General features: G+C 41.8%; 1 protein-coding gene across 4 annotated transcripts in view; it reads left to right on the top strand.

Annotated features, from left to right (window-relative positions):
* LOC124723086 (ubiquitin-conjugating enzyme E2 H) overlaps positions 1 to 19,466 on the top strand; it is a 148,697-nt gene that overhangs the window by 26,645 nt on the left and 102,586 nt on the right. For all 4 annotated transcript variants that reach the window (XR_007006499.1, XM_047248264.1, XM_047248265.1 and 1 more), the window contains exon 3: positions 11,958 to 12,125. Coding sequence is in view for 3 of the 4 variants with exons in the window: in XM_047248264.1 (XP_047104220.1) it covers positions 11,958 to 12,125 (168 nt within the window). In the remaining variant the exon portion in view is untranslated. The remainder of the gene's footprint in view (positions 1 to 11,957; positions 12,126 to 19,466) is intronic.

Genomic DNA, 19,466 nt, shown 5'->3' with positions numbered 1-19,466 from the left:
TTATTTGAATTAATATTTAACACATTTTGAGGTAAAATCCAAGAACTGAAGTTTGACGTACAGTTAAAATCAAATTAGTGATATAATTGAGTGACATTATTAATAGTTGTTTTGGTAATGTGCTTGTTGTATCCTCAATGATACTGTGTTGCTATGGTGACATATTTACATTTGATGTTGATCTGCATTACGTATTTTTCTTGGGTGATGGTAGCGAGTTCCTGATAAGTGTTCTTTTTTACCATGAAAGGATATCCATTTCATGAGCTAGTAGATTACAATTTTTTTTTTTAATACAGTTTTGCGAATGATGATGAAAGCAAGGCTACACGACTGTATCAAAATGCTGACTCCAGACAGATAGCAGAGTCATCTGTCTTTTGCTGCTATTTACTGTTGCGTTATTCATGCAGGCTCTGTAGTAAAATAATGGTAGAGCAAGGTACACAAGGATTCTTTTGTATGTCCTGCCAAAGAAAACATATTCTGCAGGCTGTAAACGCTGATTTATATCAACACAAGACACATTGCTGGAGAATGTGATTACCGCATAGATGGTATTATTCTCAAAGTGCTGTAGAGGGTATTTAGTAGACAGTTTTTATCTGTATGATCATCAACTGTGCAAGATCTTTCACCTGCCGATCTCTGACCACAGGAAAATGGTTACCATGAATTGCGAATACATTGTGTGTAACCTCAGTCTTGTTTATAGGTACAGCAATATTTGGAAGACATGGAGAAGCTAATTTTCAGAGCTAGCATTTATGGACAGATGGAAATTGTTAAGCTACTTAAGATTCAGTTTAAGATTCAGGTATGGTCAGGAATTTCAATAAACTGTTTGCTGGATTCATTTCTTCTATCAGATCTTAAGATGATATCTAGAAGGACTGTATTAAGAACCCTGTTCCCCACTCGCTATCAGATGTGCCCCTGCCAATAAGAGAATTGTTTATGTATGATGCGACTTGCAGTGCATTTTAGTCAAATTTGGGCTACGTTAAGTATCTACCATGAAAGATGAGTAACTGGAGGAGGACCAGTTCCATGATACGCATTTTCCTCTGACTTCAATCTGGTGATTATTATCTGTTTTGTTACCTAAAATGACCTATTTATGCAGTAGATATTTCTAATTCAAAGACAGTTCATCAGCATGTAGAAGCTATTTGACACCATCCAGGAGTGTTTGAAATGGTGCAGGAATTCATGGTCCAAGTGCATGCATGCATAGAAATGAAAAGACATTGTGTTTTCAAAACATAGTAGAATGTTCTGTCATTAATAATTGAAAAACAAAGGATTTTTGGACATCTTGATATATGGACTTTGTTCAATTTTTGGTGTGTGAAATCTGCCTGTAGAGCTAGCAGAAATATTTCTGGTAAATCATGTAGTTGCTGCTCATGTAAGAGTGTGCACCAGATGTTACACAAACCCACATACCAGCCTTAACTTGTCAATAGATATAACACAGCATGTATGCCACAAATAGTTGAAAGAATTCAATTTCACTATATAATTGGTGTAAAAATGTATAGTTATATTCATATGAAATCTGAGTAAATAATTGTAGATAACAAAATAATCACAATACAGAGGTTTGCATTTTATTTGGAACTGCCATGTGAATAATGAGCTAGCACTATTTGCAGCTATCCACACATTTTCAAGCACATTGCTGCAAAATGAATGCTAAGCTTCAATAACTCTGTGGTACCATGCTATTAACACTCAAATATCCACTAAGTTGATACAAAGTGTCCTGTGCAGTTTCTTTCAACATGAGGCTTCTCAATGAGTATTTCAAAGTATGATATGCATAATTTGGATTTGCAGTTATTAAATGTCGTACTTTTGACAATCTCTGACTAAAATACTTGGCAGGTACAAGGCCAACAACTAGGCTGTCATGTATTTATTCCATCTGGACAGAGGTGTTGCAGTCTTGGAATACAGTCGCCATGGCTCTTCCTTTCAGTGAAAAACAATAAACTCTGGTCACAGTTCAGTTGGCCTTCATTGTACTGCTAAATTTCATAGTCTTTCTCTTTTTAACTTGTGGTGATGTTACTTATTTTTGCTCCATGCTGCTTACCCTGTGTGCTGCACTTGATCTACTGGTTAATATATCACCATAATTCATCTGAAGTCAAGGGTTCAGGCACAGCTTCAGTTGGTGATCTTTCTCTGTAAGTATGGCCACACATTCACTTAGACGGTTATTAAAGTCACGTATCACATGTTTTGTGATGTAAGTGTATTTTATAGTACATGTACCTGAAGGGGAAACACCAAGTAATCCATGTTTTCATAATTTGTGTATAGAAAATATTGACTTGTTAGTTAAAGATTTTTTTTCTGCAGTGAAGATTTGTTTTATACAAAGTTTCTATTCTGAATATTGATTTTCAGACATACTATGTGGGATTTCTGGATTTTTATTCCGCACCTGCATTTATCATGTCTGGTAAATTCTGTAATCAGACATTTTAATACTGACAGCTATTGAACTGGATATTCTGTTCTCGTTAGAGATATCAGTCTTTACATAAATATTTCACAAACCACTGTACAGTGTAATGTGGTGTATATCTCTTATGTAGTGTGGTGGATACCATTTACCGTAATGTTTCCTGTTCCTTTCATGAACAGTGTGAGGGTTAATAGATAAATTTACTGTATGCTTCTTTATGTGGCCTAATCTATTTTTCCTTTTTGTGGACACTAACATTAATTACATGTTGAAGCAGTAATTGTTTACTAGCCTATATTGAAACCTGATCGTCTTAAGTATTCAACCTTCTGTGATAAGGATATTCTTGTGTCAACAAATAACATTTAAGTTCTCTCAGCATCACTGTAACATCCCTCTATTGACAGATTCAGTGGGTTACAACACTATCATAACACCAGAATCCTTAAACACTTTCTTTCTAGTGGACTACATAGAAACTGAAGGATTTGGGCAGTACTAAAGAATAAGGCGTTTCAAATTGATTGAGGTCTGTTTTGCATACGCGCCATACTGCTTTTGAAATGTAACAGTAAATCATAATCTTCAACACCTCCCCCAATACTCACTTTTAGTGTTCATGACACCTGATCACCCATTGCCATTGGTAGAATAGCTTGTGTGCATCAGTGATACAAATAGCTGTACTGTAGCTGCAACCACAATGGAAGGGCATCTGTTGAGAGGCCAGTCAAATGTGTGGTTCCTGAAGAGGGGCAGCAGCATTTTCAGTAGTTGTAGTGTCAACACACTGTGTGATTGATTGATCTGAACTTGTAACATCAATCAAAATGGCCGTCTTGTGGTGGTACTGTGAACAGCTGAAAGCAAGGGGAAACTACAACCGTAAATTTGCATGAAGGTATGCAGCTCGACTTTATGGTAAAACAGTGATGGCTTCTTTTTTGGTAACACATTCCGGAGATAAAATAGTCCCCTGTTTAGATCTCCAGGCATGGATTACTCAGGAGGGTGTAGTCATCGGGAGAAACAAAACTGGCATTCTCTGGTTCGGAGCATGGAATGTTAGACCCCTTAATCAGCCAGGTAGGTTAACAAAATTTAAAAAGGGAAATGGACAGGTTGAAGTTCATTATAGTCGGGATTAGTGAAGTTCGGCTGCAGGATCAGGTGAATACAAAGTTATAAATACAAAATCAGATAGGGGTAATACAGGAGTTGGTTTAATAATGAGTGAGAAAATAGGAACACAGGTAAGCTACTATGAACAGCATAGTGGATGCATTATCATAGCAAAGATAGACACGAAGCCCACACCTACCACAGTAGTACAGGTTTATATGCCAACTAACTCTGCAGATGATGAAGAGATTGAAGAAATGTATGATGAGATAAAAGAAATTATTCAGATAGTTAAAAGAGACAAAAATTTATTGTAATGTGGGGACTGGAATTCAATGGTAGGAAAAGGAAGAGAAGGAAAACTAGTAGGTGAATATGGACTGAGGGGAAAGGAATGAAAGAGGAGGCTGCCTGGTAGAATTCTGCACAGAGCATAATTTAATCATCGCTAATACATGGTTTAAGGATCGTAAAAGAAAGTTGTATACCCAGAAAAGACCTGGAGACACTAGAAGGTTTCAGTTAGATTATATAATGGTAAGACAGAAATTTTGGAACCAGATTTTAAACTGTAAGACATTTCCATGGGCAAATGTGGATTCTGACCACAATTTATAGGTTCTGAACTGTAGATTAAAACTGAAGAAATTGCAAAAAGATGTGTTATTGCAGTTTTTCTTCTTTTCCTGGTTGCTTTACCTTCCCCTTCCTTCTCCTTCTCTGTCCTTATTCCCTTCCCTTTGTCCCTTCTTTTCCCACTGTTGGGGGTGCATATTTGTGCCAGACAGGCTATCCTCTTGACTTCACTTCTTCTTCTTGTGGTTTTGGTTTGTCTGCATTTACTCTTCTCTTTCGGTCCCCCTCAGAAATTTTACTTCCATCTCTAAATCTGAAATCTGTTGTGTGAGCTGGGTGGGGAAGGACTCCCTCCCTAGCTAGTATCTTTGGCGTGGGCTCTTCTCCCCCTTCCCTTCATCTCCCTTGCACTCCTCCCCCTTCCCCTCCCACCCTGCCATAGCCCTTTCGCGTCCTTGCTAGGTCACCAGCTCGATGGCCAGACCGTGTGCTGGGGCTGTTATGTACCCATCTGCCTGAGGCTCCTGACACCACACTGCTTGTACCTGTGCTGCGAACACCGCGTGCAAGTGTAGGAGTGCCCATCTTTTCGGGGGCGGCCATTGCTGTCACTGGTTGGCGCCCACGAGGTGAGCCCCTGTTCGGATTGGGTGGTACCAGGGCAGACATTTGACACATGAAATGTGTAAAAACCTCTGGCTGCTCTGCTGTGGCCATGTCTCTTTCGAGGAATAGTTCTGTCTCAGTTCCTGTATGTGCCGTTCTGGCCTTGCCATCCTTGACTACCCCCTGGAAGGAGGGCCAGGTCCGCTGGCTTGGGGCAAAACCCTTTCTGCAGTTCCTAGTCTGTACCAGAACTGACAGGGAGACTTCTGCCACCACCAAACCCCCTTTTCTTTGTGGAGCACTTTGAGGACAAGTTCAGTTGAGTTGAGTCCTTAAGCAAGATGAGATCTGGCTCCCTTGTTATAAAGACAACTGCCAGCCAGTCAGCCTCCCTCCATGTGTGCGACTGTTTAGGAGACATCCCGGTGGACCATCATGTAGATACTGGCACTTTCATCATGGCATTTGAGGGGCATACCCTGCCCTAGCAGGTCAAGGTAATGGTATACAGATGTGGCATCAAGCCATATGTTCCACCTCCCACGCATTGCATCTGTTGTCTCAAGTTCAGCCACATGTCCGTGCAATGTGATGTGTCACTTCCAACTGTGGTTACTATGGCTGCCCCCTTCATGTGGGGTGCCCTAGCACCCCACTGCCTCACTGTCTCCATTGTCCCCACTCACCAGTGTGTCCAGTGTATACAAAGGATAAAAATCCAGGAAATAAAGATAATTGACTGTCTCAGTTACTTAGTGGCCTGGAAGCAGTTTTTCAGACTTCACCCTGTGAATCTCACATCTACCTTTGCCTCAGTCATGTCTTCCCCTCCTCACCCTTCCTCCCTACCCCACATCTCCCCCCCCCTTCCCTTTCCTCTCCCCCTCCTCCCTACTCCACATCTTCCTCCCTTCCCTTCCCTTTCCTCTCCCCCTCCTCCCTACCCCCCCCATATTCCCCTCCCCCATCTTCCCCCCCTTCCCTTCCCTCCCCCCTCCACCTTTCCCACCCAGTGGCCCCTGTCCCTTCCCTTCCAGGAACTCCTCCTCCTCCTCCTCCTCCTCCTCCTCCTCCTCCTCCTCCTCGCTCAGAGAAGACATCCTCTTCTCTGGCTCCTGCTAGAGATGGGGCTCTCTCTCAGAACACTCCTCCCTGGCGTTCTCAATATAGGAAGCCTGCAACCTCAGGTCAGAAGAGGGAACCACGTTCCGAGGGCCCCAAAGCTGCTCGCTTGCTGTCCGATCCTGACTTTGCTGCCAGTTGTTCCCTAATTGAAAATGTGTCATACGTCCCTCAGGGCAGGAAGGAGGAGGAGCAGCAGCGAAAGTCAAAGGACGAGGCTTCCCCAGCCTTCCGAGGGCCTTCACCCCCTCCTCCTCATCCCAAATCAGACCCAGTTTTTATAGATGTCACCCCATCCTCATTGATGACGACCACTGCCCCAGTGACATTACTGCCCCTCAGCTTCTTTATGTCTAACCTAGACTCTCACCCCATAATAATCCAGTGGAAACCTGTTTCCTCTTGTTCTGCATTCTGTCTTGCTCTTCAAGAAACACGTGTCTAATGACCACTCAAACGTTTTGTGGTTATCGTGCATTCTGTCGGAACTGTGCTGGCCCTGCGGTAGCATCTGGGGCAGGGGAATCTACACTTTGGTTCACACTGTCATTAGTGACCGAATCCCCCTTCATACCAGCCTGGAACCAATAGCGGTACAAGTGAAATCACCATTTACATTGTCTACCTCTCTCCTATTATGCCACTTCCTTGTATTGATCTGACTGTCTTAATACAGCATCTCCTGCCCTAATATCTCCTCCTCGGGGTCTTCAATACACACCACCACCTGTGGGGGGGACTGGCACTTCGATGGGTAGGGGACATCTAATTGACCAACTTATTATAGACTTTGATTTGTGTGTCCTCAATGACAGTTCCCCTACCCACTTCAGTGCCGCTCACGGTACCTTTTCTGTTATAGAGTTCCCCCTGCTCTTGTGGCTTTCCTCCATTGGTTATCCCATGATGATCTTTGTAACAGTGACCACATTCTGGTGATTCTATAGTTTCCCCCGCTGCTGCCAGGCCTCCAGGCCCCCGCATTGGGAATTCCAAAGAGGCGATTGGCCTTTATATACAACACATTAATCGTACGAGGCTCACCCATTGTTTTCTCTTCTGTAATAAGCCACCCCCACAATTGGCTGTAGAGTCAGACTGACTGTGTCCCATATATTGGTGGAATGTCCCCTTTGGCCCCTCGTGCTAAGTATAAGCTTAAAGATTCCTTGTCTTTAATATTAGCAGACAATTCATGGATGGTTGAACTGGTCCTAAGTTTTCTGCATGAAAGTGGTTTTTATTTTCAGTTGTCAAGTTTTGTTTTGCACCTGGAGCAGGGGCAGGTTGATTTTGGTTTGTGGCATCTCTGTGTTTTCTAAATCTGGGGCCCATGATCACTCCCCCATGCAATGACCACTCTTTTATCCCTCAGTTTTTTCCAGTTTTTAGATTTGGCCTGCCCTTTTATACCTTCTACTGTGTGTTCTACCTTCTTCACCTTATAATTTGGCCCCTCTGACTGGACCTGCCAACTTTTAGTGGACCCCTATCACTCAGAGAATGCTTGTCCTCACAGATCAGATATAGAAAACGTTAATATGAAATCAGTAAACTGCTGGAGCATCCAAGGGGAGATCCCAGCATTAATATTGCTTATTGAAGGTTACAATGCCCAGATGGTATTGGGAACAGAAAGTGGGTTGAAACTGGAAGTGACTAGCAATGAGATCCTAAGTTCAGACAGCAATATTTGTCATAAGGATAAGTTAGTTGCCAGTGGTGGCTGTATATTTTTTGCAGTAAAGATCTCAATAACATACAGTGAGGTTATCACGGATCCTGAATGTTAATTAATGAGTTAAATTAATCATCAGAGGTTGGTCAAAAATGGTAATCAAATGCTTTTATAGAGTGTGTGTGTGTGTGTGTGTGTGTGTGTGTGTGTGTGTGTGTGTGTGTGTGTGTCATGAATTTTAGTGATAGAGAAAATGTACAGAACGTCGTTAGTAATTTTCCTGATCATGCTGTCGTAATGGGGTGACTTGAACTTGCCATGGAATAGATTGGGAGATTCATACTATAAAGAGTGATGCGTGACATTATTCTGAATGTCTTGTTTGTAAATTACTTTGAGTAGATAGACAGACCTTAACGTATCGAAACGGTTATCATAGAAGAAGGTATCGGTGATCATAAGGCTGTGATAGCAACTATGACTACAGGTTTTAGGAGGAATGTCAAGAAAGGTAGTAAAATATTTTCACTTAGCAAGAGTGACAAGACACAAATTGGAGAGTATGTGAGTAGTCGGCATCAAATATTCAGTGATGGTGATGGTGAAGAGTACAAACGGAAAAAATTCCAGAGCATTATTCAATATGCCTTAAACACGTTAGTGTTTAAGGCATGGGAAAGACTCGCCATGGTGTAATAGCCATGTTAGAAAACTGCTACATACTGGTAAACAAAAGAGAGCTTGCTCTGGTCCTCCGTAAGAGCCATAGTGCTGTAGACAATGGCACTCAAGTTGATGTCATGTTCCTTGACTTCAGAGACTCATTTGGCACTGTACTGCACTGCCATTTAGTGAAAAAAAAAAATGATCTTGTCGAGTATCATACCACATTTGCAACTGAATCAAAACACTTTTTTTCCCCCAGATAGTACTTGCTCTAAACGGAACAGAAATCGACAAATGTGAAGGTAATTTCAGGAATACCCCAACGAAATGTGATAATACTGTTATTGTTTACAATGTATATAAATGATCTAGTAGAAAGGGTCGGATACTCTTTAAGACTGTTTGGTGATGACACGGTTGTGCATAACAGAGTAGCAACACTAGACGACAGTATCATTTTGCAGTATGACCTGCATAGAGTTGATGAATGGTGCAGGCTCTGGCAGTTGACCCTGAACAAAAGTAGACGTAACATATTGCACACATTTAGGGAAAGAAAGCCACAACTACACTATTAATGGGAAACTATTGGAAACAGTATCTAGTGTGAAATACCTAGCAGTAACTATTCAAAGCAATATTAAGTAGAATGATCACATAAAACAAGTAATAGAAAAGCAAATGCCAGACTGAGATTCATACGAAGAGTCTTAAGGAAATGTAACTCATCCATGAAGGAGGTGACTTAGAAGGTGCTTGTCTTCTCTCACTCTTGTCAGCCCTATCTTACCAGGTAGGTCTGATAGAAGACAGCGAGAAGGTTGAAGGAAGAGCAGCGCGTTTCATCATGGGTTTGTTTAGTGGGCGCGAGTACGTTACCAAGATGCTCAACAAACTCCCTTGGCAGGTGTTACAGGAGAGGTGTTGTGCATCACGGGGAGATTTACTATTGAAATTTCGAGAGAGCACTTTCCAGAAAGTCGGACAACATATTATTCCCTCACACATACATCTAGTATAGTAACCACGATAAGAAAATGTGAGAAATTAGACCCAATACAGAGGCTTACTGATTGTCTGTCTGTGAGAGGAAGTTTGTGGAGTATGATGTAGATGTAATTCAGTTAAGAAACAGTTGAATGGAATGGACAAAGTCTTGAAAGGAGGATATAAGATTAACACCAACAAAAGTGAAACAAGGATAATGGGATGTAGTTGAAGCAAACCATGTTATGCTGAGGGAATTGGATTAGGAAATGACTCTAAAAGTAGTAGAAGAGTTTTGCTATTTGAACGGCAAAAAACTTCTGATGGCCGAAGTAGAGGACATAAAATGTAGACTGGCAATGGCAAGAAAAGTATTTCTCAGAAAGAGTAATTAGTTAACATTAATATATAGATTTAAGTGTTTGGATGTCTGTTCTGAAGGCATTTGTCTGGAGTGTAGACATGTATGGAAGTGTAACATGCATGATAAACAGTTCAGCCTAGAATAGAATAGAAGTTTTGAAATGTTGTACTCCAGAAGAATACTGAAGATTAGATGGGTAGATCAATAACGAAGTGACACTGAATAGAATTGGGTATACAAGAAATTGATAGGACACCTTCTGATACATGAAGGTGTCACCAGTTAATATTAGAGGAAAGTGAGTGTGTGTGTGTGTGTGTGTGTGTGTGTGTGTGTGTGTGTGTGTGAATACAGCAAGTGCATTCATAATGATGTAGATTGCAGTAATTATATGGAGAGGAAGAGGCTTGCACAGAATAGGGTAGCATGGAGATCTGCATCAAACCAGTCTTCGGACTGAAGACCAAAAGACAGCATTGCACCTGATATAATTTTGTAGTGAAATTGTTGGGTATTTACTTGATGCAACTGATGACTAGCAGTTCTGTAATCAAATACAGTGTTGTCTCGCCTGTTCATTTAAAGTGTATTGCATTTACCCAAACCAATTTCTGCAAACTGCTCACTAAACAATTGGAAACATCAGTATTCTATATTTCTGTGGTCACTCAATTGGGGTGCTTTTGTGTTGGTGATAGCAATGTCAGCAAAGAAGTGTGTTGTCAGTTAGTTTACATATGTTGAGAATTTTAGGAGCCATATTATACTCATTTGTGACATAACTTGGAACCATTGTTTCTTATGAACACTCAGAAGAGTAATTGTATCTGTCAGTAGTTCTTACATAATAAGATGATGATCTTTGTTGAATATGTTTTGAAAATGTAAGTTAGTCTTTGCATCACCTGCAGCCATAATTTGTAAGAGTCTGTGTCTAAAGAAACTGGTTTTCAGTACATGAAAGATTCGCAGTTATTTTAAGATAAGTAAAATGGATTAATTCTGCAAAAAATTACTCTGAAATCTTACAGGAATAGTCAGGATCTGGTGAATTTTTTTTTTTCCCCCGTTCATAGCAGTGTTTTATATTTTAACACGAGCTGCATTTACCTCGGTAGCTAGTGAGCAGACAGTTGCTGGTAAATGGTGTGATACTCTGTAAATATGGTTATAAAGTCATAGATGTCAGCTTTTTGTTCCTCTGTTCTATCAACTGGCAAGTGAACAAAATAAATATTGTCTGCCAGAGGAAGTGTTACCTATAAGTAATTTTTTTCACCCACTCATCTTCCACATGTGCTTGTTGTTAATTTTTGTTTGTCCTTCTTACATGCTCTTTTGAAATGAGAGTGTAAGTTTGTTTTCTTGGAAGTTCATAATTTTTGGTATTGATCCAAAGGGTATATTTCCCGTGGTTTTTCTTTTTCTCCTGGATGTTGTCACCATATTGAAATAAATATTGCCGAGGGAAATATAGTTTTGTTTCATACTTGCTCCACCAACCGTATGTGTGACAATCATGACAATCATTGATAGGGAATGTTCCAGTTGAATAGAATTTGCACTCATTTATTGTATAGTTGGACCATGTACAGGTTTGAAGTATTCTTTCTATTTAGTAACTCTTCTACCATATACAACATAAAATACAGGTAATTAGTCAAAGACTGGAATAATATTGGGTTGATTGTTGTCGCGTGGGAGTAAGTGGAGAAAAATTTAGGGGGTCCCATATAAGTAATGTTTTTTCCTCCTTTTCTTATCTTTCTGATGACCTGTCCATGAAATCAGTTGAAACTTACCATTGCTTTCTTCATTTCCTTGTGTATTCTTAAACCTAATACAGCATTTTTTCCCTTCATTGGTAACAATACTTATCAACTTGTTTTAATCCTGTTTATTCCAAAATCTGAGAGTTACTGAATACACACTTAATAACGGAAACATAACATGTTAATACTCAGGGTGTATTACTGTTTGAGAATTGAGATATTTACTTCCTCTCAAACATGTAGGGTTCTCAAACAATGGATACCATGGAGTATGCCTCCACCAATTTCCAGTGATTTCGTTATTTGTATTTGGCCATTCATTAATTTCAGTGTCAGTGACATACACCCAAAAACAACCTTTATTACAGTCATTATCACTATCACTATCACGATTATTAGTTGGTATTAGTGCTATTGCTATGTAGTGCATGCTGTTCCAGTATTATAGGTTTGTATGAAAGCAGTAGTGTGATTATTTTAGTTGGCTATGTAAGTTATGCACAGATTTGTAATTTTAAAACTATTATGTGTTGCTTTGCAAGTTACAAAGATTTAAAAAATTTCTCTCTCTCTTTTTTTTCCCAGCACCCTATGAAGGTGGAATATGGAAAGTAAGAGTTCATTTACCTGAACACTATCCTTTCAAGTCACCTTCAATTGGGTTCATGAATAAAGTTTATCATCCAAATATAGATGAAGTGTCTGGAACAGTTTGCCTTGATGTAATCAATCAAGCATGGACAGCCTTGTATGGTAAGTTTGCAGCTTTCGTTATTGAATGCTGGTAGAATTTAGATTGCATTTTTGTTAAGTCCCACAGTTTTAATTTGTAAATAACAAATTTTATGTCTAAAGTCATCAATAAGGAACTTTATACATATAAGGTATACCCTTGCCTTCATACCACTTCTGAACAGATGTACACACTATGTTATAGGGGGACTTACATGGTCTCTGAACCATGGTACAGCTTCATGTTTTGCTCATACACATATCATTGTCAGAGGTGAAAGAATTAATAAGTGACAGAAAAAAATCCCAGAACTGACAACTGGTGGAGTATTGAACCCTGGATCTTTGGTTTTTTGGTCTGTCATTTAGCCGCTGTACTACCAAGCTACATATAGGTATTTAGCATAATATTACATGTGAAATAAATGAATATGCCACTGAGGAACAACAGCAATAACTTCTTAATGAGTTAAAGCTGGCTACTGTAATGTAGGTAACAATAGGCAGCGATTAATGGGACCTTATATGTGTAGATATTGTCTGTCTGATGGAATATCTGTAGTAGTCTGCAGGTTAGTGTTCTGGCAAACAGAACAGGCAGCTTGTTTAGTGACCACTTTCACAGGTGCATACTGGGTTTTCCACACAATACTGTGAGATCTAGATGGTTCACAGGTATGCAATGTTTCCAGTATCCAGCAGAGTTTAAATAGTTTAAATGTAGCAGTTTAGCAGAAGATTTTTTAAGTGTAAACTGAAACATAATTCTGAATTACATTTGTAGGCAGATAGGAATAATTTTTATTTGTAATTGTAGTAGTGTTATGAAAAAAACATAGCTGCCATTGTCATAAGTTGTGACATCATTGCCTCCACCATCATTGATGAATGATAAATGCTCTCATGCCAAAAATGATTTGCTATCTCTGAAAGAGAGATTTATGGTACTGTGGATTGTGATGTTAAGTGTGAAACAGTGTAATATCACACAAATATGAGGAATGTTATCCATAGCTGTGTGTTTTGGGAGTCAAGCTACCGTCTTTGTGCTGTTTGTGTTCAGCCTGACTGGTTGTGTTCAACCCTTCATAAATGCATTTAAAAAAGCACAAAATAGTCATGAAACAAAGTAAAACAAAGATATGAAGGGCATAAAAGTCCTAGGGTTACTTTAAAGTTGGCAACACGTGTCGCCCTTGTTTTGCTTCATCATAGAATTGACCATTTGTTAAAATGGTCCCTTTTCTATAGTGGTAATGCCAGTCACATCTGCTTAACCTCACACGAGCTGTCTTCTTGTACACTGTCTTTTTCTGTAAACAAGTACATGGTTCCAATTGACTGCACTGGGACACCAACAGTTCCACAGTATTCCACATATATCACAGGGGACATGAAGTAACATCACCAGAAGTTCTCTCTGCAAACTGCTCACGTGTATCGTACTGCTGCTAAATTAGAAAAAGATAAATGTACAGGTTAAAGAAACCATTACCACTCTTCCATTTGTGCATGAAGTACATCATCAAATCTATCTTAGTGAATTGATTTTTATAGTTCTTAAAGTAGATCAAGCTTCGTTCCTTTGTTTGTTACGTATGCCACCTCTAAATCCCACTTCAGTGCTTGTTAGTGGGTGGCCTATCTTGTATGTATGTTTGGCTACAACAGATTCACTGTAATTGCCCAGTCTGAAAGTTTCTGCGTGCTCTTTATACCTTGTTGAAAATGTTCTTCCTGTCTATCCTATGTATACCTTGTGTGATTAGATGTATTTTACATACTCCCAAGTGTTCTAATTTACTTTTCTTGTTCCTAACCTCATATCTTAAACATGACTGTTTCAACACTGCCCTGTTGTGCAAGGGCATCTGTGCATGCCCCTAAGTAGACTTGTGGGCAGGGGCAGATAGTGCAGGCTCCCTGCCAACAGCCTGATTGCACGTTTGCTGCGTGCATGCACGGCCAGTATTGCTGCTCTTGGTCTTCTGCATTTGGTCAGTGGAGTATGAGCGTCTTCACTTGTCAGGCTTGACAAAATCATCACCAAAATACCAATTAATCCAGGAGTTTCTCTAAGGAAGGAGGGTGTTGAGTATACCAGAACAGAAAATAAGACACGGGATGTGCTGGTCAAGACTAACTTTGTCAGTGACTCTGGCAAACAACATAGACCAAGATTCTGTCCCTTGAGAGCCACTGATTTGCGGGTAATCAGATGAAGAACTGGGACTCTGGCAGAGAATGTGTTGATAAAAAAAAAGTGGGTGATGGGAACATTTCAACCATTCAAGTTGCCAGGAGCAGATGGACTTTTTCCAGCTGTATTGCAACAAACAGGAGAGAGTTTAGACTCCTATGTAGATGTTTAGTCCTGTGGTGGGTTCATACTTGGCTACCACAGCACCCCAGCTTTTGTAACATCTCTTGCCTTTCGTGCTGTATGTGTATCCTCCTGCTAGTCTTTTTCCTGTCCCTTGGAGAACATGTCTGGGATGTTTTGAGAAATGTGTTCTGCATATTCGGTAGCCAATACCACAATAGCCTCTCCACTGTGTGTGTGTGTGTGTGTGTGTGTGTGTGTGTGTGTGTGTGTGTGTGTGTTTCCCCCCCCCACCCCCCCCCCCGCCACCCCACTTCAGCATTTGAGGTTCCTCTCTCTCTCTCTCTCTCTCTCTCTCTCTCTCTCTCTCTCTCGTCTTATTCCCTGTGCACTCCGGACATGTGATTGTGTAACACACAATTCCTAGCCCTGGGTTGATAGGTAGGGTTCACATGTGCGCCCTTGTACAGGCCAGGCCCAGAGAGGGTGATTGCCTGAGCTGCTACCTTCCAAAATTGCCGATTGATCCCTCCATCAGGTGTTCAGGAGATGTGACCTGAGGTGCGAACAATCACTTAAGGTGGGTGCACCCCCTTCTGAGGGGGGGAGTCCACCAGCTGGAAGGAGCGTGCCATCAGAATAAGAGATGCTGGAAATTGTGGGAAATTTTCTCGCAGTGAGCCAATCATCATCTTCAGCCAGTGCCTATCAGATGCAAACGGAATGAGGCTAACGGTTCAAACACCCTACCAGCTGCACCACAGTTCCTTGTGATTTCATTCACTGAAGATGCTCAGTCTTTTGGTACAGTAAATCCATTTATTATTCAGAAAGCTGTTGGTGCAGTTTCTGGCCCTGTGAAATCCTCTTTTACGAAATGGCACTTTGCTTTTGGAGACTACTTCTGATTCTCAAGCACAACTACTGTTTGCAGCTTCGCTCCTCCATGGCTATCCTGTTCATATTGTGGCCCATCGAATGCTGAATTCTTCCCATGGTGTTATTTACACTAGGCTGCTCAGTAGTCTGACCAAGGCAGAAATCCATACATACCTCTATGATCAGGGTGCAATTGCAGTCCATCGGGTGATGAAAAAGGTAGATGCATCCTTAGTGCTCACACGCATTCTTTTTTCTCACTTTTGATTGAGTGGTGCTTTCGTCAAAGATCAAAGCAGGCCATGAAGTTATCACAGTCTGACCATACATTCCAAACCCGATGAAATACTACCAGTGTCATTGTTACAACCACACTTGAATGTCCTGTCGCCACCCGGCAAAATGTGTAACCTGTGGTAGGGATGCTCACAAGGCCAACTGTCTGCCTCCTCCTCCTCCTCCTCCTCCTCCCCCCCCCCCCCCATTGTATCAACTGCAATGCTGCGTTCTGCCGAGATTTTCCCATGTAACTCAATGAGCAGGCTGTCCAGGAGATATGGGTGAAGGGAAAAGTGCCTTACCCAGTCGCTTGCAAATCGTTGGGTAGTCGGAAACCCTGCTTTCTACAATCTGGTACTTAGAGGACTGTTCTTGCTACATCTCGCTTCACGAAGGACGTGGCCATGCAGATGTGCGACCTCAAATTTAACACCATGTTTGTGAAATCGCCCAGTGTCATTGTAGCATCCCTGTCTCCTCCTCCAGCTGTGCATCAAGCCACCAAACTTTCGCCTCATGGGACGAAGTCACCTGCTACACAACTGGCAGGCTGGAAAGGACAGAAGGAATACTTCTGCATAGACTTCTTATGTCCCTCCAGCCAACAAACATCTGAGTCTTTCTCTGCCAACCGGAAAGGCTCCAAGAAATCAAACAAAGGCAAACAGTCTTCTCCTTCAGACTCGGAGATCCTCTTCGACGATGTTGCCACGTGATACCCTCGCCCGGCCGACCTCTGTGTCGCCCGTGGACACCACCAACTATTTTTCTGCCATGGACTCTGCAGACTGACAGAAGGAAATGCCAATGCCTCTGTGGACCTCAAGGGGCTCCTCCAGCCTCTGTGCCTAGTAGCAGTGAGTCTTCGATCTCTGACACTCGGCTGCTGCTGAGGTGACACCCCTTCATTTTTTCACTCCTCCATGTCCTCATTATGACTCTCCTCCAGTGGAATGATCGCAGCCTTCAATCCAACAGAGTAATTACAGATGCTCTTAGAATCGCAGCATCCACTTGTTCTCTGCCGCCAGGAAACAAAATTACATCCACACAACCTTTTTGAGCTCTCACATTTCTTCCTGGTCTGCTTTTACCTCCCCCCCACCCCCCCACCCCCACCCACCCCCTCCCGAGGACAGTGTTCTGTCTCGTGCTGCTTATCCGGGATGATGATCATAGTCAACCTATCTTCCTGACTACCTGGCTTCATGCTGTTGCAGTACCGTTCACATCCCACCGTCATTCTGTGTCACCAGTGCAGACTTCCTCCAGCTTATTGGGAAACTCCCACACTCCTTGCTGCTGCTTGGTGCCTCTAATGCACATCATCCCCTGGGGTTCTCCCAGAACCTGTCAGAGGGATGCCCTCTTGGATGACTTTCTCAATGAACTTAACGTCATCTGCCTTAACACAGGAGCACCTGGATTTTGCTTTCGGCTCTTGCTCCGGCAGCTTATTTTCTTGCTAACAGCCACTTTCCTGATGTGTGTGAACCCTTCATCGCGTTGGCTTCATGCGGCGGCCCGTGTTCACCTTAGCCTTCATTTGCTTCCTAAAGGCACTACTCCAGCCTCTCTCTATTGCTGTAAGTTTCACGACCTTCGCACGGAACTTTGTGATGGTACCTTTGTGTACACTAATAGCTCTGTGTGGTGTCTGGTATGCCTTCGTCATTGGCACCAACAATTTACTGTATTGGCTTCTGGAACACTTCTCAGTATTTACAGCAAAGCTCCTCATCTTGTGTATCAGGCCATGCAGTACATCCGGTGACACAGGCTTTTCAATTGCAACATCTGCTCCGACTCTGTGGCCTTCAGAGCCTCAGTAAGCTGTACATTGTCCATCCCTTAGTGCAACGGGTCCAGGAAAGCAGTCACTTGCACACTCTTGATGGAGCCACTGTGATGTTTATGTGGGTTCCTGGTCATGCCAGTCTGACAGGAAATGAGGCCGCTGACACTGTTGCCAAGGCTGCAGTGCTTGTACCTTGGCCCACTAGTTCTTTCAGTCCTTCGATGATCTCTGTGCTGCCGTCTGTGAGCAGGTGGTGTCACTTTGCCATCACCACTGGTCCTCCTTTCATGGGGACAAGCTCCGGTGAATTAAGCCTCTCCCATCGGCTTGGACGACCTCCTCCCGGCTCTCTCGCTGTGAAGAGGTTGCGTATTTGTCAGTCCTTTTAGCCATCGCCATTTGTTAAGTGGTGCTCCCCCACCACTGTGTGCTCATTGCCCTCATAACATCTGACAGTTCCTGACAGAATGCTCTTTCTTTAACCACTTACGTTCTCATTTATGTTTATCATCGGAGTTATCGGCAGTTTTAGCAAACGACGCATGGGTTGTTGACCACATTTTACTTTTTTTCTGTTGTAGCAGTACGGCGAAGGAAATCTAATTTTTAGTTCAGCACCTCCATTTCTCTATGGCATATTTTATGAACCTTTCTTTGAGTCCTGTTTTTAGTTGTCTTTCCTTCCATTGACTGGGCTTAATGTATAGTTGTTTTTAACTCCTTTTTTCCTTAGTGTTATATGGTTCTGACATGGGTGCGTATGACCCTAGTTGTTTTTATGCCCTAAATCAAAACAAACGGTAGGATGTTCAGTGTTGGCCTAGTTGCAGGAATCATTCCTAATACTTTGAGGACAATGAGTGTTGTTTGTTTTTAACTCTGAAGCCAGGGAGAACTGATCATAGCAAGGCCAAGGATATGAGATTAACCAGTCAGCCCTCCTTTCTTTTACAGACAGTAGAAAAACTGGTTAATGTGCCCATAAGGGAAAGGAGACTAACTAAGGTTCCTCTGCATGTTAACCAAAATGCTTGTCAGCCAGGCCAATCATGTGAAACCACATTGTTGGTAAAGTGGAAAAAGCATTACACTTTCAGGAAATTGCTCTCTGTATTGTCCTGAATATTGAGGGGGCTTTTAGCAGTATGACATTTGAATTTGTGGTTAGAGTTGTGGAACCTAGTGGTGAATGAACTCGATGAACGGCTAAATTCTAGAGGCTACTTTTGCCAAGGCTAGGCAGACGATTCAGTTATAGAAATACTTGGCAAATTTGTTAGTACTGTTAGAATTATTGCACATTGTATATTGAACATTGTGCTAAACAGGTTGCAGGAAACAAGATCTACAGGTCAGCCCTAATAAAACTGTTGCAATACCATTTAAAAAGAAACATATCCAGCACATGTACTGGGATCTTTAACTTCCCAATGAGTCTACAAGTATAGGGGGTATTGAAGTATCTAGGGGTAACCCTGGATGCAAAACTCTCGTGGACCCCTCACATGAAAAACGTATGTTCCAAGACAAAAGGTACTCCTATGAGTGCTTCAAGAGCCTGTGGATAAAACTGGGGTCTTAAACCCCAAGAGTATGTACTGGATATACATCACTGCTATGATACATGCGATAATTCATGGGGCTACAGTGTGATGGAATAAAGTAACACAGAAGGTGGGTGGCAAGGTGCAGAGACTGGCCTGCTTAGCTATAACAGGCTGAATTAGCAGCACACCCACTGCTGGGATTGAGACCAGCTAGCTATGCCTTAGACATGTTCATTAAAATGGGGGCAGTAGCAAAGACATACAGGCTAAAAACTGAAAATTGCTGAATACCTTTAGGATATTCTGAATCCCTCACCAATATAGGGAATTTGATAAATATAGGAATGGTCAGGAAAATGCCAGCTAACTATGCACTAACTTCCAGCTGCTTCAATATATCTTTCCGTTAACTATTACAAGTAGGAGGCAGTGGAAGAATGAACCACGACATCATGCATAAGTCAGTCTAGCGTACCAATGGGGCAAAAACAGACAAAGGTGTTGGGTCCGGACTGTAAGGGATGCAGCCTAGAACT

The sequence above is a fragment of the Schistocerca piceifrons genome, chromosome X (genome assembly GCF_021461385.2).
Source record: "Schistocerca piceifrons isolate TAMUIC-IGC-003096 chromosome X, iqSchPice1.1, whole genome shotgun sequence".
In the NCBI taxonomy this organism is placed as follows: domain Eukaryota; kingdom Metazoa; phylum Arthropoda; class Insecta; order Orthoptera; family Acrididae; genus Schistocerca; species Schistocerca piceifrons.
This window is presented reverse-complemented; position numbering and strand designations above follow the sequence as displayed.